This window comes from Melospiza georgiana, chromosome 21 (genome assembly GCF_028018845.1).
Source record: "Melospiza georgiana isolate bMelGeo1 chromosome 21, bMelGeo1.pri, whole genome shotgun sequence".
Classification (NCBI taxonomy): domain Eukaryota; kingdom Metazoa; phylum Chordata; class Aves; order Passeriformes; family Passerellidae; genus Melospiza; species Melospiza georgiana.
In genome coordinates this window covers 4360505-4386025 of record NC_080450.1, presented here as the reverse complement: position 1 = coordinate 4386025, position 25521 = coordinate 4360505, and the positions used below count along the sequence as shown (strand labels likewise).

General features: G+C 45.1%; 1 protein-coding gene across 2 annotated transcripts in view; it reads left to right on the top strand.

Annotated features, from left to right (window-relative positions):
• The first annotated feature begins 367 nt into the window (after positions 1 to 367).
• The window catches only part of RAB11FIP4 (RAB11 family interacting protein 4), a 109911-nt gene continuing 84757 nt past the window's right edge, over positions 368 to 25521 (top strand). For both annotated transcript variants that reach the window (XM_058038564.1, XM_058038563.1), the window contains exon 1: positions 368 to 712. In XM_058038564.1, the coding sequence (XP_057894547.1) occupies positions 569 to 712 (144 nt within the window). In that variant the 5' untranslated portion in view covers positions 368 to 568. The remainder of the gene's footprint in view (positions 713 to 25521) is intronic.

Below are 25521 nucleotides of genomic sequence, written 5' to 3'. Positions count from 1 at the left end.
TGCCGCAGGGCCCGGGGGATGCCAGGCCAGCTGCGTCCCGGGCTGCTGCTGCTGCTGCTGTCCCTGCTGTGCACCCTGCCCCGCTCCCTGCCCGTTCTCCGCTCCTCGGGCGGCGTCCCTGCCATCGCCGCTGTTCCCACATCCCGTCCCGCTGTCCCCGCGCTCTCCGTGTCCCCCCGGTCCCCCTGCTCCCGGGCCCGCTGTCCCCCCGTCTCTGTCCCCCCGGTTCCGCTGTCCCCCCGGTTCCGCTGTCCCCCGTTTCTGTGTCCCCGTCCCTCCCGGCCCCGCCGGGGCCTCCCTGCTGCCCGCGGCGCCCCCTGGCGGCGGCCGCGCCTCCCTCAGCGCCATCCTCCCGCTCTGCCCTATTGTTCTCCCGCCCGTCGCTCGCTCCCTCCCTCCGCCGGGGCTCGCGTCCTCCCTGCGCTCTCCACCATCCCTCCCTCCATCCCTTCCTCCTCCTTCTCGCCGTCGCTCCCGCCCCGCTCCCCGGAGCTGATGTCACGCACCCGCTAAAGGCGCGGGCGATCATGGCTGCTGCGGCCGCGGCCGTGCCGCCGGCCTCCAGCTAATGCCCGCGATGGAGCCGGCCAGCCTGCTGCGGTTCCTGCGGAAGCTCAAGGAGGTTTTCGATGTGTGCGATGAGGATGCGGACGGCTTCATTCGCGTGGAGCACTTCGTGGCCCTGGGGCTGCAGTTCGGCCAGGGGGATGAGGTGAGTGCGGCGACTCCCGGCCCCGGGCAACTTTCACCTGCTGTGTGTGGCCAGACCCCGCCCGGGCCGCCCGTCACCCGCCTGCCCTCACCGCGCTCCCCGTCCCTTCGGGAGCCCCAGGTTCGTGCCTCGGGGCAGCCCGGTCCCGGTCCCGCTCCTTTCGGGGTGCCTCGGGCTCCCTCCGTTCCTCGGGGGTGCCAGAGCCTCCCCTTGGCGGCTTGGAGCCCTCAGGGCCATCAGCCGCCTTCCCCCTTTCCCGTGGAGCCCTTCCCGAAACCAGCCCGGCCCCCTCTTTCCCCAGGAGCATCTCCCGTCCCTCGGGGCAGCCTTGGACCCCTCCGGTACAGGGGCCGGTCGCGGCTCCTTTCGAGGGCTGTTTTTATTCCGGGTTTTGTCCGTCCTGGCTGAGCTGAGCTCGGTGGGGCATTGGGAGCGGAGCCGGTGCGGTGTCTGGGTAGTCAGGGAAGCACCTGTGCAGGAGCCCCAAACCGCCCGGGCATAAGGGCTCCATTCATCGCCGTCCCCCCAGCCCCTCATCCCCGCTCCCCCCAGCCCCTCATCCCCGCTCCCCCCAGCCCTTCGGTGACACAGCGTAAATCTGGAGTCGCGCCACCGGTCTCGGCGGAGCGTTGCGTCAGTGGGGCCGGTGTAAATCGTGACATCAGTGGAGATGGGAGTGGGATTCGGGCCAGAGGCGGTGAGGGCAACGCCGTGCGCTGGATGGAGACAGTTCCCTTCAGTGATTCAATCAAGGGCTGCAGCTCCAGCGAAATGAACCAGCAGGAAACGCTTTCCTAGCAGAGCTCTTGGGATGTTACACTTTACTGTTCAATTTAATCCTTTTGGGATGTTGCACTTTACTGTTCAATTTCATCCTTTTGGGATGTTACACTTTACTGTTCAATTTCATCCTTTTGGGATGTTGCACTTTACTGTTCAATTTCACGATGCACCCCAGCAACTTCGGGTGCCCGGGAGGAGGAGTGAAGTTGGGACTATGACGAGGTTTGGGAAACCAGTGTCAAACAACCTTTTAGAGTACAATAAAACTAATTAATGTGAGGAGCTAATAAAACAGTGATTTATAGAGGCATGCCAAAGAGGAAGCAAAGCCAGAGTAAATTCAAGTAATTGTTGGAGCAAAGTGTGTATTTCTAGCTTGCCACTCGTAATGGAACACAGCTTGTGAATTAAATCAGGAAATCAGGAGACAGAAGGCTTATTACGTACAGATAGTCACAGGTCTTAAACATTTTCTTAATGAGAAGCTGCAGTTTGTGGTTTTAACAAGCAAAATAAGGAGAAATGAGTAATTGTAACAAGTTTTATTGATTTGGGGTTTACTTGTCTCTTGTATAATTTTATATAAACTAATAGAAGTATTTTAAAATCCTTATTGCCAGATAAACTGCCTCCAAATTGCTTTTTGCACTGCTGTGTTTATTTGGAGGCAGATCAGGGGCTTTCTTGTGCAGCACTGAGGAAGGCTGACAAAATTCCACTGGCTGTTCTGCAGCAGGATGACACTGAGGTCACAACAATTCTTTTTGGTTTTAGGAATCTTTCAGGTTGCGAGAGTGGAGTGGGTTCTGTAAGATGCAACAGAGGGTTCAGGTGATGATCTCATAAGCTTAGAGTGAATTGGAGTATATTAGTAGAAAAATATTTAAATGGAGAGAAAGAGAAAACTGGAAATCCCAGTAAAGACAGGGCTAGAAGTACCAGTTGTCAGTGATGTTTCAGGATGGGCTGCCTGGCTGGCCAGGCACAGAAGAGAGTGCCAGTGCTGAGAAATGCTTGCTTTGTATTTCTTTCAGTTGTAACTGGCAGTGTTTGATAAGATATTTGTGAAACTGGGACAGAGAACTCTTATCTATATATCCTATTTCTTTATCTATCAGTGTTATATTATAACTTGTTCTGGTTTACTTCCCTGTGCCGGGTGTAGTTGGTGTTGGAAGTCCCTTGACTTCAAAGGAGCAGCTGAGTAAATGGGATTTGTAAATCACCCAAAGAGGTTTGCTACTGAAATACAGAATCAATTTTCCAAGTGCAGATTTACTCCAGAGCAACCACTGTAGGTGAGCAACTCTAGTTTAAAGGCTTGTTAAAAGTGAACTTTTCGTGTGATGAATCACAGTTGATGTTTGGAGATGGTGAGAATCTGCTCTCCCAAGGAACACAGTGCTTTCTACCTTGCAGGAACATCCCATGTTCTGTGTGGAAATGCATCTCATGAAATTAAACTGAGGAGACACTGTTAGGCAGCAGTTCTCTTTAACACATTAGAACATTTTTACTGTCAATGAAAATTAATTATATTTTTGATTATGCTAAACTTCTTGGGCTTCATCCATCTAGGCTCGCTTTACATCCAAAGAAATCTTTCCCTGAGCATCAGTGGAAGATTGATTTGCCCTCATGTGCTATGAAATACAAACAGAATATTATTCTATTCAAAATAGGGTCCTATTTTGTAGCACTGTGTACTGAGTAATTCTGGTACTTACCAACAGTAGCCTGGGGTCATGTCTATGAAATGAGAGAGTATCTATGAAGGGCACACAGATTTCCATCTCTTCTCTACTTCCTCAGAGCCACCACCATCCAAAGTTTGGAGTCTACAAATTCTTAATACTAACTTTAGTAGGGTTTGTAGGGCATTTAGCCTTTTGTGGTTTTTTTTCTTCTTCTTTCTGTTTTCTTTTTCTTTCTTGTGTGTGGTGTGTAGTCAACATGCTGAATTTTATTATTCCTGAAAGATAACAACTCTCTGAAAACTGCCCCAAGGCAAAATTGTTGCAGCAAGGCAGCAGCTTTCCCTTCAAGCAAAGCACTCCTTACCTGCACAGTCAAAATAATAAACTGTAATGTTTCTGGTTAACTTTTCCTATTTTATTTTAATGGGCTTTTGAAATCTCTGCTTCTAATAGGTTCTAGCAAGTTTGCTTGCAAGCTTTTACTTTGCCCTGCGAAGCATGTGGTTCAACTAGAGGAAAAAAGGATTTGATTGTATTGATTTGGCAGAGCCAGGAACAGAACCAGGTCTCCAAATTCCTGAATTTACAGCAGATCTGACTGGCTGTCAAGCACTGCTTGCATATACACACAGCTGTGGAACTTGTACTTAGTTGGGCATTCTGGCCTCTGCTCATGCCCTCTGACTGAGGGCATTTAACTGAGTCTCCATCAATCTTTCTCTGTGGACATTGATGAGCAGTTGAACGCTCAGAGGCTGTAGCAGGACCAAAGGATGAAATAAATCCCTCAGAGATGCTTCTTTGTCTCCAGGACAACACAAACTCCTCGCTGAGACTTTTGGTTCTGTGCTTGGGTCTGACTTTCCTCGTGAATGGGGCGTTTGCCGCTTGTGTAGAAATCTGAAGAAAGGCACCAAGGGCTGTTTCCACAGCGACTTGACTGGATGGCATGTGCTCACTAGCTAAAGAAACACTTCACATAACACTGAGAAATGCCAAGAGTCGCTCACCATCTGGTTCCCTTTCACTGGGAAATAGTTGCAGCACAGCCAAGTGTCTGGGAGCATTGTGAGTGAGGCGTTCAGCAAGCCCCAGTTCTGGCAGGGGATTGTGTGAATGTGGATTTCAGGGTAGTGCCAGTTGATGTTTCATTATGCCAGATCCTACGTAAACTCCACACTCAGTTTTCAGCAACAAGTGAAGTCAGCTGAGCGTGTTGACAGCTTCTTTCTGAGGCAGGTAAACGCCTTTTGGAGGTGCAAACCATGCAGGTGCTCACAGAATCATCTTTGTCAGGGTGAGATCTGCTCATCCACTTGAGCAGTGTCACAATTGAAAGGGACCTTCAGCAGCTAATAAAATGTATAGGCCAATATCAATTACTCACATGAGTGGACAGTAATTCACTTAAAGCCAATGGTTTATTAGTGGTATAGAACAGAAATAGCTAAAAATGAGTTAACGTATTTCTCATGAAGAGATGAAAATTTCTGGCCAAAAAAAAACTGCAGTAGGAAAATGTTTGTTGCTAATTTCAGTCATCAGCCCCAGCCAGGGCTGAAGTTAAAGGCACCAACCCCAAGTGCAGCCCCAGCAGTGGATTGTGGCTGTGGCTGAGTTTAATGGCACTCCTGGTCCCAGGAGCTGAGGCTGGGGTACTCCAAACAGCCCTTGTGCTGTAACCACTCCAGAAGCTGCTTCTCCTGTAATTCAGGACTGTGATTTCACTGCCTGGCAATCCAGAGTCTTTCTGAGGAGTCTGGGTGAAATTCAGTAGTAGAATTCACTACACCTGGCTGCAGCTCAGAGTTGAACCCAGAAATTGAAGGAACCAAAATTCCTGTCCATGTGCACAATGACAGAATAGCTCATATCTTCTTGGTAATGAGTCTGCAGCCATGAGGAAAAGAGAAAAAAGAGACTTTGGCACTGAAACATTGAAACAAAAGGGTGTTATTAAGTGATACTGCCATTCTTATAAGGGCATACTTTTTCTTTGCTTTTCCTGGAAATAATTATTGAAGGAAAAAATAAAATATTTGCCTAGATAGTATCAAGGATACAAAGAGCAGTCCCACTTGACAGTGTTTTCTAGACAGCAGCAAGGCTGCTATGCATTCAGATTCCTTAAAACTCTATTTGCTAATGACCCAGATGTTTAATGTGATTTACAATGACTGGAAAAAAGAGAGTTCTGAAGTGGAACAGTGGGTGCTCAGTTTAAGGATTAGTAAAAGTACAGCCACTATAGCCTCCCTAATTCCATACGAACTAGCAGTGAATATGTTTAAAATAGCCTTTTGAAAAATGCTGAAACCAAGCATGTATTTCTAAAGAGCTGACATAAAGCAAGCTTGGTATTTAGTGTTAATGAAAGGTTTGCCAAAACACTGTGGTGGAGAGAGGAGCTGTGGGTTTGCTGTGCACTCATGAGTTTAATTCGTTATGTAATGTTTGCATTTCAAAGGTGAGAGCTCTGAGGGGTACAGCTGAGAATTGATGCATGTACAGCTAAGAATTGATTATTGCTGTGTTTTGCAACACAAGTCAGTGATCTGAAACAGTAAATTCTTAATGCCTGAAGGAAAGGAAATCAATTTTGATAGCAATTCTTGATATTTAAAGGAATTAAACTATTGAACTACCACAGTGTTTGCATTTAGCACAGGTACAGTGATATTGTGTTGACACATCATTAAGTGCAAAAGTAAAAAATGCACGAATGAAGCATAGAAGACAGTACAGTATAGAAAGTAGCATATGTAAGTGGTGTGTTAAAACATTTAGCTGCCAGGCAGGGCCATGTATTTTCTATGCAAATTTTTCTTCCTCCATCCTGATTCAGTCCATGCTGTTAAGTTGTAAAATTGGTGTTCTTTGTCTGTGGTATGCCTGCATGTTCTCCAGAAATTTGCTCTTGCAGATCCTATGAAGGATTTTGGATTTCTCACATGTATTGATTTTATTCCTCTAATATGATTAAGCTCTGAAAAGCAAATTAAACAAAATTGCTGGAAGGGAGGGTAAGTCTTGGAGGGAGAAAAAGCCACTGCCATCCAGTATTGGGGGGGGTGATCCCCAACACAGAAAATTTTTGGCTTCTAAATGGCATTGTTACCTGCAATTTAGCACAATTGACTCATGCTCAGCAGCAGTGCTTTTGTAGCAACGAAGTGGAAACAAGTAAAAGGCCTTATAATGTTTAATATTTTTATTCTCTGTGCAGTTGACATTATAGTTTCCTATTAATTTTATCGTATTTCAATGCTGATCGTCACAAACATTTTAATATCCTTGATCTGATTTTTGCATCAGACTGTCTGCTCATGAGTTCTAGCAGTTCTTAAAATATGCAGGATTTGGGAGCACACGTGATCTCAGACCTAGATCCTGGCACAGGCTGCTGAGTAAACCCATCCCTGAGCGTGGTTAACTCAGTGCAGGCTGTGATGAAGCCCATGAATGATAAAAGAGAGTGTCAGACACCATCACTACTACTCCAACATATGGTTTTACAACAGCAGAGTGAGTGTGAACCAAGCTCTGTATGATACCCTTTTACTCAAGATACAACTGAAGGGCCTCACTTGGAGAGATTGCAGGTGTTTCTGTCGTTGTGTGTGCTGGTTTCACGTTTTGTGTGCAGTTAAATTATAAATAATAGCAGGGCTCTTTCATAAGCCTTGAATCCATTTCAGTTCTGAAGGATGTTCAGCCCCAGAATGAGAGACAGGACTGAACTGTGGGGTCAAAATACAGCAGGGGAAGCGGGGTCAATGCACAGGGCACAAAATGCAGGCACTGGAAAAATTGCAGTGACTCCTTGGATTTTAAAGCTGCTTTGACAGTTTCGTTTGGGTGAAGGTTTATGGTTTAAGGGGGTCAAGTGAAAAGCTCAGAAACAGGTGAGACTTTTCTCTGTTAGGATTCCTGAAATTAGAGGGAAGGGTACTGGGATGGTGTGCTCTGGAATACAGAGGATATTGGGCTGGTGAAATGAGGGGTGGTTTAGAATGATTACATTTCAGAACTTATATATGTGTTTTTTCAAGTATTTCATAACATCACACATACATCTGCATTGTCAAACTTGGTTTTTTCCCCTTTGGGGGACATTCTGATGGCTCCATCACCTCCAGATGAGCTGACTCTCCCTGATGGGATCCAGATGGCTTCTGGAACATGGGATATTATTTTTCAGTGGCACTTCTGTTGTTATGATAAAATATCCAAGCAAACATGCAAACAGCTTTGTCCATGTGTTTGTATGGTATTAACAGATTTGAGAAACTATCTTAAAATATTGGTGCCTTTTCTAGTTTAGTAGTAAGTGACTATATGGGCAGTTTTAAGCCTAATATAGGATGTGTATGTTGGGATGTGTTCTAAGGCCACTTTCTTAGTGTTGTAACCTACAGGAGAATTTTGTAGGAGAATTTTGCTGCTCACTTTACACAGATTCTTTAACAATTGCTTTATCAGTCTGGCACATTACTTTGCCTTAAAGAGGTAGGAATGTAATTAACTTCACCTTTTGGGGTTTCTTTTAAGTATGATATCTTGATGGATTTAATTTGAAGCTAGCTTTTTATTGACACAATTTAAATTGGAATATTTGGCAAACAACAAGTGAAAATGCTCCAAAACATAACATTTTGCTCAACACAAAGCATTTTTCTCTTTTCTTCTGAGAAACATGAAAAAGAATAAATGGGTTTGATTTCCTTTGCTTGGTAAGAAAGCTGAAAAATCAATTTTTTACCAAGTTATGTATTGAGCAAGTGCAGAGACTTTGTGGATATTGGAGGAAGGAAAAATATGTTGTTCAGTTCTCTGCCTAATGGAGTTGTGTTCAGGTTGCAGTTATCCAGAGCTGTGGGGAAAATAAAGCAACAGGTAAAGCAAAACCATGAATAATGCCAAGCCGTGTAAGAGACAAGACAATGTAATCTGCATGAAAAGAAAATCAGTGAGTTTGTGCAGGAACTAAAGTGTGGTACAAGAGAATGTAGGATTATGGTCCGTTCATGTTTGCTTGGCTATGATTCATTTATTGCAGCCAGATACGGGGGAAACTTGTGAATTTTAGCCTCCAGCCTGAAGAGTGAATTGTGTCTTTCATTCCTCAGTTCTCTCTGGGATTGCTTGAAAATAAAGAATTGAGGAGTGCTTTGGGACACATCTTCAAAGGAGCTTTGATAATGTCAGTTTTGCTTTTCCTGCTGAGCAATTACAAGGCCTGGAAGTTTCCACTGAGGAAAGCTGCATCTTGCCTCCTCACCTGGGAGTTGATGCTCTTTGCCAAACACAAACTGCTCTGCACGCTCGGCTGCATTTCCCTGGGATGTGCTGTGATATTTGCTTCCAGTCAGACAGTCAAATGTGGCTTCTTTAGAGAGAGAGTGAAATAGGTTTGAGCAGTCTGCTGTGGACAGCTGTCATTTGGGAAGGTCTGAATTTGAAGGTCAGTGCATCTGTAATGCCAGTGTGGCTTCGGGGGTGGCAGATTATGATCTTCATCAATAATCTACCACCTCTCCTGTGTCCTGTAGTCACCTTGACTGGTGACTCTGCTGGTGCTGGAGAGGATTTCTGGACATCTTTCAGCAGGATTGGAAGCTTGGGCCCTAACCAAGCTCACAATGTCTTTCCAATGGGTGAAAAGACAATTTGCTATGTACAGGGAATTTGGCACAGGTCAAGTTACTGTTGTTGTGTAAATGCTGGCAGATACAGATAATTTGTTTCTTGATTTAGATAGTCACCCAGATAACCTCTGGGAAAGGTCAAATATTCCCAAATTTCTTGCATTTTGCCAGTGGTTGTGGCACAGATTGATTTTTTCTGTGTGTGTAAGTCCAGGTGATTTCTCTTACTGTATTTTTCTTGTACTCTTGGCCTCACTACTGCCAACTGCACTTCTTTTCTGAGAAATAATTTTTTCCCCTGTGGCATTCTAAATATGTTTTCAGAAGCCTGACAACCCTGGTGTGTGGCAGCATCCTCATGGTTCTCCTGCCTTGTTCTCCCTGGGTGGGTGGTGGGGGCTGGTGATGCTCTGTATCAGGGGTTTCTTTGGGGTGGGCGCTGAATATTCCGTGCATTGGCACAGCAGGGCCAAACTGCTGCTCTCAGTCTGCTGCCTGGGGCCACAGAATGGTTGGAGGAGGAGGAGGAAGAGGAGGAGGGCACCAGGCAGCAGGGAAATTCAATGCAGGAGGATGGATGGTGCCTTAAGGGAGGCACCATGAACAGACTGCAATCCCCGCTGTCACTCTGCAGCATCACAGCCCTGCCTGGGCACTGCTTCTGCTGGAGACTCTCTAAAGCAATGTGTGATGTTCTGGCCTCACTGTGTTATTCTCTGGATTTATTCCTTCCATCTTCAGGGACAGCCTCAGTTCTGGACTCACCATGGCTTTTTGGTGGGTGCTCCTGTTTGAGTGAGGGTCATTGTTAAGCTCTGGTTGTGTTACAGCAAAATGGCACCTGTTTGGAAGGGAAGGGAGCTTTGGAGGGATTGGTCTAAGTGGTCATAAACACAGATGATTTACACAACACTTCAGGTGAAAAGCTTGCTTGATTGAGTTGGTGGCATAACGTGGCCATAAATTACCTTTGGGTTTATTGCAGTTGGCTGCTGCAGCAGGTCTTCAGCAATACATTCTGTTTGGTGGCACTGCTCCCAGTTCAGTGCCTGACACTGCTTGCATTTTGTAGATGTTGCACTATTCTGTAGAGCTGCTTCCCTGGGTTTGTGGCACAGGGTGAAGAGAGGAGGAGAATAGACTCCTGCCATGGCAGGAAATTGCTGATGACTCTATTTTAGGGAAGAAGTGTAAAGAGGCACATTTCAAATACCTTTTTACAGGGGGAAGGGTTGCCATGGATAACAGCTGTGAAACATTAACATCACACCACAGCTGCCACCCCCTGCCCTGTTTGACTTTGTTCTGGAAGGACCATGAGCATCAGATTTGTCCTCCAGACCTCTGGATGGCAGAGGATGGCTGAAGAGACACAGACAGTTATTCCTGTTGGCTTCCAGAGGTGTTTCCTAAGCCCACGGGGACACCGGGCTGAGCTCCCTCTGCAGAGCCAAGCTGCAGAATTGGCCTTTGGGAGCGGGGATTTTGGATAAAGAGGCGTGTCCTCAGTCCTTTGAAGTGCCAGTGAAGTGGAACCTCGCTGAGCTGGTACCTCCCTTCCCTTTTCACACTGTGTGACTGCCTTACAGCTCCCAGTGCCTTAGAAGGTTCATTCATTGAATAACACGTGTGCCAGTCACAGCAGGTACTTCTTTAATTAACCAAATACTATTTCAACTTTAATTTCTCTTCTTTTCCTCCTGTGTTCTCTCTCCCACTCTTGCTGCTGATAGAAACATTCCCATTTTACAATCAGTCTTTTAGTCATCACTCCTGCTTGGCTTTGGTGAACCTGCTGTCAGTAGCCCTGTGCCACCATCAGCTCCACCCTGAGGTTTCCCTAAATCAGCTGGACAGAAGGATCTCCTTGGGAAGGGGGAAGGAGGATGTTCCCTTCTAAAGGATTGCAAACTTATGGTCAGCAGTGAATGAATGCAAAGGAAATAACTGGTGAAGCGCACCCTGTGAAACAGGGAGTCACTGTTTGAGGGAGTACCTGTGTGTATCTTAATCCCCACAAGCAGGAATTGATTTCTAGGAGTAAACTGCCAGCCTGCAATGGAAATGGATTTTAAGACCCAAAGCGTGTGCTCAGTGCACACTGTAATTAGATTGTGATTGCAATTTCAGCACAGCACTGAACTTCAACCTTTTAAAAACTCCATCTTTCTTCAGAAGCTTATGGGGTTATCTATGATATCAGCAATGGACTCAAGGAATATCACAGCTATCAAATGGGGAGGAAAGGAGAGGCTGTCAAAAGATTAAATTTTGACAGCATTTTAAATGTTACCCCTTACACTGTATTTAATGATTCTCTAGTTCTTCTAAAAATCAGTGGCTCTAAAATACTCCAGTCATTTTTGAAAATGTGATTTTATTTCCCCAAGTACAACACAGACTTAGTGAAATTTTGCTTTGGCCCTAGGAAAAGACTCAGGAGGTGCTAGACACAATAACTCATTGCTCTCCACAGAGCAATTTTCCCCTCTGTCAGAACTGGCTGCTGTGCTTTCTGTTATTAATGAGGGAGTTACAGTTCTCTTTAGGAGAGGTTTCCATGTTATCTGCTGCTTGGCACTTCAGAGACCCTTACTAAAGAGCTGATGTGATTCCCATGAAGATTTTGTGCTCTCTCTGTTAAATGGGTCACTCCATGCCAGATAACGTGAGCAGTGTCTGCACCACTTCTTGGGACCAGCAAGGAAAGCAGGCTCAGTACAGGCTGTGTGTCACCACTGCTTGAAAGAAAAACCCCCCCACAATTTTAAAATATTCATCTTTGCTCAACTAATAGGACCAAAATAAAATAATAAAATAAATGGGGTTTTTTTGGTGCCAGATTAATAGATTTAGGTCACAGACTGTAAATGAGCGTGACTCAGCTGTGTGAATAAATCAGTTCACTTGATTGTGGGATGAATTTACACATGCAAAGCTTTTAATAGGTAATGAATATTCAGGGTCTACCACATGGTAGGAGATCTGAAAAAAAGGCTTAGGTTCCAGCAGGCCTGGCTCTCAGTGAGCAAGTGTTACAAAAAGAGTGTCTTGGGGCGGCAGAGAGAGAGCAGTGCTGCTCTCATCCCTGCTTTTTTCCTCTTTGCTGTTGCTGATAGGAATGCAACAGTGTGATGCACCAAATGTGCAACTGGTGGCTTCACAAGACAGGTTTGACCATGCTGTGTTGATGCTCAGAGCTTGTTGTTCTGTTATCACCGTTTGTGGACATCAGATGGAGTTGAACGGGTGTTGATGGGGATCTGAGATCTCCCGGGAGCTGCAGAGCCCTCGGGGAGCAGGTGCTCACCCCAGCCCTGCAGGCAGGGAGGCAGCACCAGGCCCTGTTTTAGTTTAGGGCAAAAGGCTCAAATCTGAGCAGTTACAGGAAATGTTTGATAGAGCATTTACCAACTAAGTTCATGCTGAAGAAGGTGGCTCCCCTGGGTTCTTAGGAACCAACACGAGGTTTGAGGTGGTAAAATCCTGTTTCAGTGAGAGTCATGGCTTTAATTTGCACTGCAGAGCCCGTGCTCATGTAGGAACACACAAGAAATGCATGACTTTCCTGGCCCCTCTTGAGAAACTCAGCATCCTGTAATAATTCCTATTTTCTTAGTTTTTTAAATACTATTCACAAGAGTGGTGGGGAAGGGAAATAAAGCTGCTGGTGCAAAGTTACCCAAGTTAAGAACAGGTCACAACATGACTATCAAGTGTTTTATGTTCAATATTTTTGCTTGCAGTAGAGATTTCTTGCCAGAGCTCTCTGTGGAATTAGTTTGAAAATTTGAGTTCGAAGTAGCTGGATAAGAAAAAAGAATTTGGCAGTTCTGTGCAAATCTGTAATCAAAAAGGGTCTATCCAGCACCTCAGCAAAGTTCTCCTGGGCACAGCCTTTCAGTGCTTTGCACGTGCCAAGACTGAATCACAGCTGATGACGAAGCAGGAGAGGTGACAGGGCTGATCTGGAACGTGTCTGGTGTAGGTGTGGTGTGTGTCAACCTGCACAGGAACTTGGTGTGTGCACAGCCCTGGGGATGGTCAACACCTCCTGAAGTGGGGAAAAAGGAGGAACACGTTTCTTACCAAAGCTGAGCTTGTGATCCATGTGCAACCAGGACCTTCTGAAATTACAGCATGCAGTTCCAGAGTTTGTGGTGCTGACAAGCTTGATAAACTTCCTTACTTCTGCTGAAAATTGATCAACTCAAAGACAACCAAACAAAACAAAATAAAAGGTGTCTGAAAGGCAGGGGAAGAGCTTAAAAACAGCATTGTTGCAGGGAAGCCTGGTATAACCTGCACAGCTTCTGCTCTGCCTGAGTGTAGCCGGGCACTGATGGATGGTCTGAAACACGTGGCAGTGTTTGTACCATTGGTAAAAAGACAATAAAGGAAAGGAGAAACCAGGGCTCAGCTGTGCCAAGCACTGAGATGGGTGCTGCTGGGGATGTTAGTAGGGTTTGGGTGTGTTAAGATAAAAGAATTGGTGGTTTCTGTTGAATAGGAATGGGGTTCAGTAAAAGGCTCAAATTGAATGCATTTGATGATTTGTTGAACTTAAACCATATTTCTTTCTCCTCAAAAAGTCCTGTATGATTTGGGGCATCTGTTTTAACAGGATTGACTGGAAATCAATCTGAAAGCATGAGGGATGTAAAAATTGACAGTTTTCTGGGGTTTAACCATATACAGAATTCTACAGCAAAAATACATTTCATTCTTAACTTCTAAAAGCAGAGTAAAAATCTGCCATTTCCATTCACTACCACAGGTTTTAAGGTGGTTAATTTATTGTTTGATTCTGTTACCTGTAAGAGCTAAGCAGTGGAAGAAGCTATAAAATGTTTAAGATATTTGAGTGGAATGCCTGGGTATTACTGAATCAGTCCTCCCAAGCTATAGCATAATATTCCTGGTGAGACAAGGGCCACATCTTTGAGAGACAGCTCTAAGGGCATAAGGCTAGCAAACAGGAAATGGAGAACCAGGAAGGTTTTTTGACAGACAGAGGGTTTGAACCTGCAGAATTCTGAACTGGCTGCTCAGCTTTGTGGCTGTGCTGAACTGGGGCTGAAGTGCTCAGTGTTCTTGCAAGGTGGGAGTCTGAACAGCAGAGCAGGGCTGGGAAGGAAAGGAGCTTGCTGATCAAGATGTTCCAAAGTGCATCTTCAGGACAGGTCTGAGTAAACACTTTGAGATAATGCTGTCAGACTAGATGATAACACAAAATATTCTGACAGCCTGCTTGGTCTGGAAGCAAACACTGTCTGTTCCTTTGCAGTGATTTCTGATTAAACTGGAGACTCTGGTTGCCAACAGCCCTGTGCTAGCCACTGTGACTCAAGCATTGACTCCTGTTTGGCATGAATTATTCCAATGTTTAAATAAAACCATGTGAATGATAAGAATCATCTTTTTATTTGGAAAATTAAACTGCTTTAACACTTTATTAAAGCTCTCTGAACTCTGAGGCACAGACAGCAGTGAGAAAGCTCACATACACATGACACAAAATAAAATGCTCAAGAGAAGGTTTTTGATATAAGTGCCCTCCATCTATATTTTGCATTTGTATCTGACCTTTTAAAATAACCCAGGTGCAGAAAACATGCTGGAATACATCACACCTAAGGTGATCTTCAAATACACTTCCTGGCTTCCCGAGAGCCCTGCTGTTTGCAGTGAAGAGCAATCAGGTTAGTCAGAATAACTGAGAAACAGGAAATGATATGCAGGAGAATCTCCAGGTGTGCAGATTGTGTGCACTACCTGTGTAGCAGAGTCTGCATCCTGGGTAAGCTGTGCATTGGGAACAGAAGGATTTGTGCCAGTCCATGAAGCTGATTTACAGTAGGAGGATTAACAATAAATAAACAGGTTCCTCTTCACTAGGGATGGTCTGTCAACATATTGTGACAGTTTGGTGCATTAGTCAGCACAGCAGACATCATGTGAAAGTGTCACATCTGTCAGGAAATTGGCCAAATTACTCATAATTCTCAGGACTCTTGTTGTCTCTAAATGGCTTTTTCCTTATGTGAATTTTCCCCATCCCATCTTCTTCCTAAATCAAAGGTGGGGTGTTGTCAGAAGCTACCACCTGAAATGTGGCATCTCACTTTCTCCTGGTGTAAAAAGGCTGAATGTGCATTGATGAAGTTGACATAAGTTGCTTTTCCATTTCATTCTCTGCCATGAGTGTTCATGACCAGAGCTTGACCAACTGCCTGGAAACCAATCTGTAAAGTTAAAGATGCTGTGGTCATCTGCCCCAGTCTGGTGGAGCTCCTCTGACTTTAGGAGGGTTCCCTGTGTCCACAGAGGATGGCCAGAGCAGAGATGAATGTTTGTCACAAATACCTTGAAGAGAATGGGAAGAGGATCAGCTGTGCATTTAGAAGAGCATCCTTTACCAAGGACCATGGTGATCAGGACAGAGCTAAAAATAGATGCAAGGAAAATTAAAAAGTGTCAGAATCATTGAGACAGAGTGGAAGAGAATAAGGTACAGCTCCTGGTGCCTGCTCAATGTGTTTAAATTGTGCTTGGATTTTAAAATTACGGGACAGACTCAGCAAACAATCAGTCCTGGCACTTTCAAATCAGCTAAAGGGCACTCAGCAGAAATGTTAATGGATGAGCTGTAGTGAATTCAGAAGGCAGAAGGATGGGAATAGTCTCAAAGGGTATCAGCAGATTTCTCTGCATTGCTAAATGCAAAAGGCTGAAGAGCAGTGGCTGAACACTGTGACCACTGCACTCACTGTACATCCTTCTGCAGTGTTTACTTTTTCTTCCCAGTGATGGCTGTGATCTGGAACATCTTTTGACTGCTTAAAGACAGATCTTGTTCCTGACTTAATTTCTTGCTCAGGAAGAACAAAATCTTACACCCAGCTCAAGTCTGCATCTTTACAGACAGGGTTGCTGTGTCTGTGGCAGGGAAGGAAGGTACAGTTCTGATTGTATGCAAGATTCATAATTTTGCCTGAACTGGGCTTAGCCAACCTGGACCTTTGAATTAAAAGTTTTCAATGCAAGCAGAGCAGTTGTTTAAGTGTTTTCCATGTCTTTGTCCTTGTGGTAGGATTGATCTTTTCAAACAAAAACAAAGGTGTTTCATCCTAGACTGACTATCTTTGGTCTTTGCTGCTGGAAACCCCACAAGTCTCATACTCTGTTTTTACTGGCATGAAAGAGATAACAGGAGGGAGAACCTGTGTGTCCTCTGTCACTCTTAAAAACACTGGAACATGAACAAAAGAAAATAGAGTCTAGTGATCTCATGGAAAACCACCTAGGAAAAAAAATTTCTTCTTTCCTGTTAATAGATGAGTGAAATCTCTTTAGGAATTGTATTCCTTTGATTGAAGGACATTTCAAGGGTCTAACTCTGTTCTCCATGACTTCAGCATTGGTATAACTGAGCATTAATCAAATGCTGATTGATGGAACAGACCTGTAATGGTTCTCCTACAGAAACAGCAGCTGTTCCAGTCTATGCTTTAAACTCAGGAGCCCAATTCCCAAAGCAGTTGAGCAGCATTTATACAGAAGAAACAAGGAAGTGATTAATAAATGCTATTTTAAATATTCACAGGTCTCTTTGTCTTGCTTCTTAGAGATGTGGTATGAACAGCTGTTGTGTAAAAACTGCCCAATCTCTCCGCTTGACCAGGATTTTCCCTATTTTTGTGCACAGGATGCAGTCACAGGAGTAGATGCCTGACTGCAGTGCTGTGCAGGAGTCCTTACCCATCCAGCCCCAGCCCCACAGCCCTGCACAGGGGAAAGCTGTGTCTGTGTCAGCCATCCTTTGGAGACCTGCAGTGATCCCTTTTTGGTCACATCCTGGCCTGCCTCCTCACTAACTGGGAGCTTTACTTCACTCACACTCTGGCTTTTCTGGCTGCACATGAAAACAGCAGCTCCTGGGAATTTCCTCCAAGCTATGGGCAGAGTGGCTCCTGCCATTGTTTGTGATCTCCACCCCGTGCTGCTACCCAGGTGTGGGAGGCTGATGGACTCCCATCACTCCTGACAGACCTTTCCCATGCACATTGCAGCTCCCTGGCTGCTCAGGGGCTTCTAGGCTTGAGTATTATGGTATGTTCTCAGCCCTGCAGTAGGGAGTGGGGTGCTGGTGGGATCAGCTCTTGTGGTGGATGAGCAGGAGCAGAAACATCTCAATAAGGGACGCTGGCAGGCAGGTGTTCAGTGCTTGCTCAGTATTCAGCCTGCATCAGCAATCCAGTGCTTTAGAAATACACAGCACTTTCAAAGCTCTATTTGTAAGATTTTTCCACTTCTGAGAGTAAATACTTTAGATTAGTTCCATGATTTTAGTGTCACTGATCCCTGCTTGTGATTGACTTCAGCAGCTCATCCTTTAAGTGTTTTCCCCTCATTCCAAATCTTTATTGGTGAGTTATTTGCACAGGGTTTGCTGCTGCCTTTTTTCTGCTGTTGGAATTTGAGCTCACTGGCTGTGTGCTGGATGGTGATTGCTTTGGCATATTTCATTTCTTCTTTTGGCAGGTCCTAAGTTTATTCCATTATCTTTATGAAGTGAACAACACCAAGCAGAATTCCCAGTGACTTCCACTTTTATTTAATTAGTGCTTTATCTTGACATTGTCTAGTGTGTAAATCTTGCCCTTTGGAAGACCAGGAGCAGTTGATGTGTGGTGGTTTTGGCCCTGGCTGCAGACACCTCTCTGCTCAGCAATTGGTGTGTGGCACAAGCTCATTTCTGCGGTGGGAAGGTGGAACCACTGCTGCAGTTTACTGAGAGTATCTGATAAAGTGTTCTGTTCAATAGTAATGGAGAATGTGATGTTTTATTGCTGCCACATGACAGCATGTGCATATTCACACACATCCAGCGCTCTGAATCCTCCATTCTCCATTTCTTGCACTGCACCCCTCATTACTTGCTCTAAACAGGCCATGAGTTTGCAATATCCTGTGCCTCTGCTTCCCTCTCTTAATTCCAAAAGCTGTAAAGGACAAAATCCACACATATGAGCTCAGTGCTGAGCCCAAATTCAGGGCTTGCACTGGGCAGCTCAGACACTGCCTATGGATGTTGGTCTAATGTTTTGGATAAATATGGAGCATTAATCTGCCATGCAGTGTGATACTCTGGAGAGCACTAAGTGACATCTAAGCCCAAGGGGACTTTTTAGGAGCCCATGAAATGACAGCATAGATCTGATCAGCTGCAGCAGCAGAGATTGTGTTTGTTATATCAAATAAGCCAAATTATGCTCATTGTACATTGTGGTGAGGTGAGGTTAATTGAAATTCTGTCATGCCAGCATGTCTGACTGCAGGATTCCAAGCTTTTCTGTGTGCTTGAAAGTGTTTCTTGTTGTGAATGAGGTGCTGCAGTGCTGTGAGTCTGACTGGACCATGCACAGGTTGGATATGGGAGAAGCAGTTCACCTGCCAGGCTTGGGCTGCAGTGTGTGCAAATGGCATCCACAGAGCAGGACACAGAGCTGCAGCACCAACCACAGTCTGAGGCTGTGGGAAAACAACTGATTTTCCATCCAAATCAATGACAGTTCAGTGAAGGACTGATAGTTAAAATGGCTGGGGCCATTTCCAGGCTTGAACTGAGAGCAGAGTTTTGTCCTGTGTTTGCTGGGAGAAAGAGGAGCCTCCAAGCCCTCTCACTCACGCAGTGCCCTTGCTGGAGCAGAACAAGTTAATTGTACATCTGACACAGCAGGAGCTTACTGGGTGTCTTTCAGATGAGTTGACAACTGATAATTATATGAGAGCTACAGGCTGTCTGTCCTCTCTTCCTTTCACTGGGGGAAAGCAGCACAAGGAATGCAAGAAAACCTTTGATTATAGGGAAGGAAGTAGGATTTGTTCTTGTTGTTGTTTGCTGTTATCATCTCCAGCCAATCTTGCATCTCACAGCTGGGATAGTTGCACAGTGTTGGGCGTGTTGCTGTTGTGTTTCAGATCTGACTCTAGTGGGTGGCTGGGAAAGATCTGCACATCTAGGCAGACTTCTCTTTCTGGTTTTAGCTCTCAGGACACGCTTCCAGTTTGCAAGAGCAGAATTTGGGATGCAGCACATCCCAAATGTGCCATCTTTAGTGGGATCTCATGCCTGATCTCCTGCTCTCACCATATCTGCCCATCTCTCAGCAGTAACCCAAAGTCAATGTCAGTGATAAAATAAAAGTTGTTGAAAGTGTTAGATGAAATCTGGGTGTTATGTCTCCTTGCAATTGTTCCCAGGTTACTGCATAAGCTTAGCTCTGTGGCTGAATGAAATGGGCTGTGTGTGCTGGGACATTAACCTGCACAAACAATTACAGCATTTTCACTGCTTTTCCCAGCACCAGTTATGCAGCACCAGTTGTGCAGGAACTGGAACATGCTGTGGTCAAATGAAAATGGGATTGGGAAGTGGGGAAGAACAGTATTTCTTGCAGCTTGCCGTAAACTTGTGATGGGATGCTGTGACTCAAATCTGACCCCTGGAATAGTCCTGCAGAGGAGGAAGCCTTACATACAAGAACAGGATTTTGGATTGGCTTGGTCTGTTCTGGGGAACCAGAGGATTTTTTGGGTTTAATTGTTCCAATTTTACAGCTCATATAAGAGAGCTCAAACCAGCCAGGCTGGGGATTAAATTCCTGTTACTGGATTAGAGCTCTGTGTGTTTGATTTAGCATTAGGGTGATGTCCTACATCAGTTCACTGACAACTAAATTTTGTCTTGCATCAGAGCTCTCTTTTGGCTGATTTGAGAATTTGACAATTTCTGGCTTATCCTCAGACTTAAAAAATCCCTTCTTGCATGTCTTATGTATGTATTTGGGCCATGTTTAGACTCCAGAAATGGTGTGCCACTGGGATATTAGGGAGTGCAGGGCTGCTCACAAAGCAGGACTGGAACCAGGTGTTCCTTGGGCACTGGGGGCTGCTGCCCAATCTGTCAGCCAGGCCAAAGAAACATTTTCCCCCTCATGCTCCTGTCCCTCTCCCTGCACTGGTTGTTTTTAGAATCTCTCCACCTCTGCATGTCAGTTGTGGAGCTCTGTTGCAGTAGATGAGAGCAGAGGCCAAGTAGGTTCAAACCAGCCAGGCTTGGTGTTTCTAATGGTTTTTATATAACACTGGGTGTATACATGGTGTTTATATAGATGTTTGCTTCTTTTCTTATGTCCATGCTCTATGCCAGCTCCCCACTGGAGCATTGTTCCAGTGCCTAAAGTGGAATAACATTCTGTTTTTCAGTAATGAGATTCCTTCACAGGGGACTTATTGCAAGAAGAAATTTATGGATACAGGGGCATTCGCTTGGCCTCTTAGAGTTCTTGGAGTGCTGTAATTGCCACAAGTACTTGCTTTAATGTATACAAAGCTGTGTATGCACACAGGTTTGGGGTCACTGCTGTGTGTCTCAGTGTGTACTTACTGTCACTGTTCTGGGCTTTGAGAGTGGACACAAAAAGGAACTGATGACCTGTCCATGTCCAAAACACTGAATCTGTGGCTGAGTTGGTGATTTAACCCAGGTCTGCTCAAAGCTGAGCTACTCTTTCAAGAGCTGAGACTTATTTTGTATGGAAGGTGGTGCTGGGGTGAGTTTTGCATACCATCCAGACCATTTCAGCAGAGAATTAGGCTTATTAATTACTTGCCCTCCTTCCTTAATTGAGTATTTACTTAATATCTGACCTCTTTTAACATACTCAAACAGTCTGAAATGGCTTTCCCAAGGAATTCAGTCTTCAGCTCTTTATTCAGGCAGAATTATTTTTATACCAGTTATGCTCACTTTGGAGCAGGGCCAGCAGCTCCTGCCCAGGCTAAACCATGGTCTTTCACACAAGGCACAGGTTTTTTCATACTTGCCACTAGGTGCTTTAAAAGCACTTGGAAGTTTGCTTTCAGTGAAGACAAGAGCAGAATCCAGGAAAAAGATAAAAAATCTGTTTCTGTGGCATAGATGGAGGTTTGTTGTAAGTTCAGCAGGGACTAGAGAAAACCATGTAAAAGCTGTGTAGAAAACACTTCTTGTCTGGAGATATTTTTCCAGTGAATATCTGGAGATATTATTCCAGACTGAATAATCTTGGAGCACTCAGCTGCATGGACACTTGCTTGGTGCAGAGTGCAGATGAGATCTGACTGCACTTTGTGTCACTGTGGCTTTTAGAACAGGAAATCCCTCTCCTCTTCCCACTTTTATTTTCCATCCATTTGCTCTTAAAGCTTCAGAGTCTCACCTTCTCTCCAGAGGCAGCTTTGCGGCATTAGGGCTTGAGTCATGCTTGCCTCTGGTGTGAGAAGATTCTGGTGTTTGGATGATAAAGAAGGAGGACCCTGGGGCAGGAAATGCCTCAGCTGTGCTTGCAAACTTCCACAGGTGAGCAGTCAGTGGATGCAGCTTAAAGTACCAAGGAAGTACAACAGAAAAATAGTGATTTTTTTGAGAATAGCATTGTATTACATTCTTCTTTGAGCAGATAATTTATTCACAGGGTGACAGATTGTCTTGTCTGTCTGAGGCACTAGCCTGCAACCCGGATTTAGCTGTGGTTTCCACAGATCCCCTTTGCTGTCAATATGCAGTGTATCCAAGCATAAAATGAGCCATCAGACCACAGCTCAGGTTCTGTCTAAAGTTTGAATGGCCAGGGTGAGAAACCTTGAAAAGCTGTTGGCTGCACCTGATTCACAGTCCTCTTAAAGGCTTTGGTCTGCAAGGCTTTATTTCAGCACTGAGTATTAGCACTGAGTTTATATCTTTATTAAATGTTCAGCAGGATATTAATAGCCTGCATAGCAAGTGTCTTTTGGAGCAAGTGGAGGGTTCGAATTTTCCTGTTTGAATCAGCCAAGAAGTTGATTCTGGAGTACAAGTACAGGAAAATGCTTCAGAACCAGATGAGAAAGGCTAGAGACAACTCTGAAAGATCAAGAATGAAAAACTTACTTAGAGATGTAGTGCAGAAAGGAAATGTCCTAGAGAAAGAGTATCCCATGTTATATGGAAAGTTCTTTCCACTGCCAAGAGAAACAACAGGAAATGGTGAACAGAGAAAAGATTTTCCAGGCATCTGACACTTGCAGTTTGCAGCTTTTCCCTGATACACGTCTGACAGAGCTCCAAAAAGCTGCTGATCTCTGTCAAATCCCAAGGTAAGTCTCACTTCTCCTCTGAGTGCTGCTGCTTGTGAAAAGTTTGGCCAGGGCTGAGAAGGACTTGCAGTAATTGTCTTCTCCTTAGTGCCAGTTCTGCACCCTGACCAGGACGTGTTGGGGTCAGTGGAAAGGATCCTGTGCACCTCTCTGAGCTTTGGCCCCACACCACAGCTGGCTCAGGGTTGCACCTGTGGTACAGGGATCTGTCCTGGCTGTTGGCCTCTCATCATGTCCCAGGGCTGTCCCTGGAACATGTCCTGTCTGCTGTGGAACCCCTCAGCCAGGTGGGCAAGGCTCGCTGGGGATCTCAGCCCGCCGGAGGTTTGGCCACCTGACACCCAAACACCCAAACCCCGGTGGGGTGGGCAGCACCTGCCTTGTTTCAGCCAGTGCCAACCTCCCCAGTGAGCTCCTGTGCAGCTTTAGGCTGAGCTCTGCTGCTGGAAGGTGTCACACTAAAGCTCTGCAGCTTCCCCTGAGCTCAGCACGTGCTGTTCATCTTCCCCAGTCCTTTGTACACCCACATTCCATAAAATTGACAGCAACAAGGACAGAAACGTCACCTCCTGATATTTCATCCCTTTGTATGAGCGTTGCCTTCTGTTTCCTTGGCAGACTGACCTCTGGCTGGAGCTGATGCTGCCATTCCCTGGTGCACCATTCAATGGGCACTATGCTCTTAGATTCTTTTGTTTAATTATTATTATTTATTCATTTTCATCCCAGACAAAGCATGCACAGCCTTTATAAGGCCTTGCCATTGTTATCTGCAAGTGCAGTGGTAATTCAGTTATTGTACCTTTCCCTAATTCTCACCAGTGCAGCAGCATAAATACACAGTGAGCAGAGAGACACATGGTGAGAGCCAGAAGCAATTTAGCCACAAGAGTTTATCATCAAGAGGCAAAGCACCCTGGAGCAGGGAAATTGCCTCCTTTGCCAGCTCATGGCCTGACTGTTGGCCAAATACATGATGCCCTTTTTTTTTCACTGACAAAATATTCCTTTTTGTGGAGCCATGGTGCTTTCCATGATCTCACTGCTGGATGCAGATGACATGAAAGAGCTGTTCTGTGCTGTTCAGAGACATGGAGCCTCCTGCAGGCTCCATTCAATAAGAGACCAAGGGTATCTTCACAGAGCTCTGTTGGGCAGGCTCTGGTTTGATCTTGAGGGGCATTTGCAAGGCTGGTGGTCCCTGGTGGTCTTGAAAGGGGCCACCTATTCCTATTTCCTATTACAGTGAAGAGAAAAAATGTTTATAAACTCTGGGCAAGAAGTAATGTATTCTGTTCTGTGGCTCTTCACCACATCAAGGTCTGCAAAGCAATGGAAGTGATGAATTCCTGTGATGAACATGAGACATGTGGAAAGTTACCCTTTATATGCAGATTTGGAACAAGAGTCTGCACCAGCTTTTCTGAGCTATATCATGATAGACAGCCCAAACCCAAGAGTGCACTGGCCAAAAACCCACAGCTGCTGAGAGAGGCAGGTGTGTAGGTTCAAAGCTCTTGTTTGTAATCCTCAACACTTCACATTTGCACTGATCTGGCCTAATGAGGCTTTACAGACTGGCTATGAAGAGATTTGTTCTGGACCAGTGAAGGTGGAGGATGTGCTGTGCTCTAGGGAGTCCTGACTGCTGGACCATTTCTGAGTTATGGTGCCTGCTGGGAAGTGACATCCACATGGATAAAGGCAAAGTCTTGGTCTGAGATGAATCTGATTTAAGTCCACATCATAATGATGCCTTCCAGGACCTTTCAAATAAGGGGTAAGTGTTGTTTGCCAAGGTTTAGAAATCTATTGCAAAAACACTTTTTAGAGTTAAAAATCTCCCAGTGGTTTTGGTGATTTACAGATTTTATGGCCATTAAGTTCTTCTAGCATGACTTACATTGTATAATACAGTACAAGTGGTTCCTGTGTCAGGTTCTTGCTTCTGGCTTTGCTCAAGGTCAAGGTGCCAAGGGAATTGTTTCCCCCTCCTGTCTATTCCCCCCCCCCTTGTGAACCCTGTCCTGTGAGCTTTTTATGATGTGATAGTTCTTTGGCTGCCTCACTACCTCAGTACCCCCCTCACTGCCTCTCTATCTGGGCAGGGCTTGGTCATTTAATAAAAATGCATCGACCTTTATTTGTGAGAAATGTGAATGCACACCTGGAAGGAGCAGCAAGGACGAGCTGCCATCAGGTGAAACATTTCACTGTAACTCAGCTTAGGTGTGTGCATTGGAATGGCAATTGCCCTGTTCCAGGTCACATTCATCCAGGTGGCTCCCAGAGCGTGACAAAGCATCTTCAGGACCTCTTCCACCTTCTCCATCCTTGGCAGGCTGTGCAGGCACTCAGGGACCTGCAGAGAGCTGTCCAGCTCAGGGGGACGTGGTGCCACCCAGCTAGGACATTGTGTTTGTCTCTGGTCCATGCCAGAGTTGCTGCTGGCAGGGTGCCCATCTCACAATAGCTGTAACCTTGCCCACGAGGTTGTTATTCCTAATTGTACAGGAAGTGCATGGATCCTGTCCAAACCAGGAGGATTAAGAGGTATGGGAGCTGTTGGCTCTTCAGGGTGTGGTTTGCAGTGGGGAAGGAACACCTCTGCTTTCCCTAAACAGTGCCTGTTTGTTTTTACACTAAAGGTTGGTTGGTTTTGCTTTCCAAGCAATTCATTTTCACTCTCTGTGACCCTGTGGTGACATGTTGTCATTATAACTACAGGGAACTTACATTCACTGCAAAAATCAAAATGACAATTTTTTGGTCAGGCTGTTTGGTTTGATTTTAATGTGGGAAAAAATGAATTCACATACTGATACACAAAGCATCAACAGATATCTAAAATAAATTAGCATATACCACTGGGAGATGATAAATATACACATGTTGACAGAGAAGGCAAGCTACATCCCTACTAAAAGGCAGTTGGAAAAGGCAGCTGTAGAAATGAGCAAGATCAAAACAGTAACTTCTTAAAAGGCTTTAGAAGGAAGCAATTTCACAGAACAGGAACAGCCCTGTGGTCCTCTGTGCTGTACATACAGGCATGAACAGTCCAGTCCCACACACCTGGACAGAAATGCCTCTCCAGTGGCTCTTATCCTGAGTGACAGCTGGATGGGAATAGTGACCTGCTTACCTGAGCCTGAGATGTGATTTTCCAGCTGATGGAAGTCACCACATCATTACCTAAATCTCTTTTTCAAAATCTGCCTTTTCCTACTTAGTCCCCAGGCCCAGCACACTTTGCAGTCCATCTGTTTCTGGATAAGAAGAGAAGGTGAAATCACATGTCAGTTGAGAAAATTACCTTTGTGCCAGATACTATCTTTCCAATAGTGTGTGCAGTGAGCCAGGAATGCTGGGTCCAGTCCCTCGTGGAGCTTCTTACAATACCAAGACTAATTGATAGCAGATTCATTGGGCACACTGCTGAAACACAAAAGTACAGTCCCATTGTAGCTGTTCACCTTCATCTCTTTTTGGGATTTTT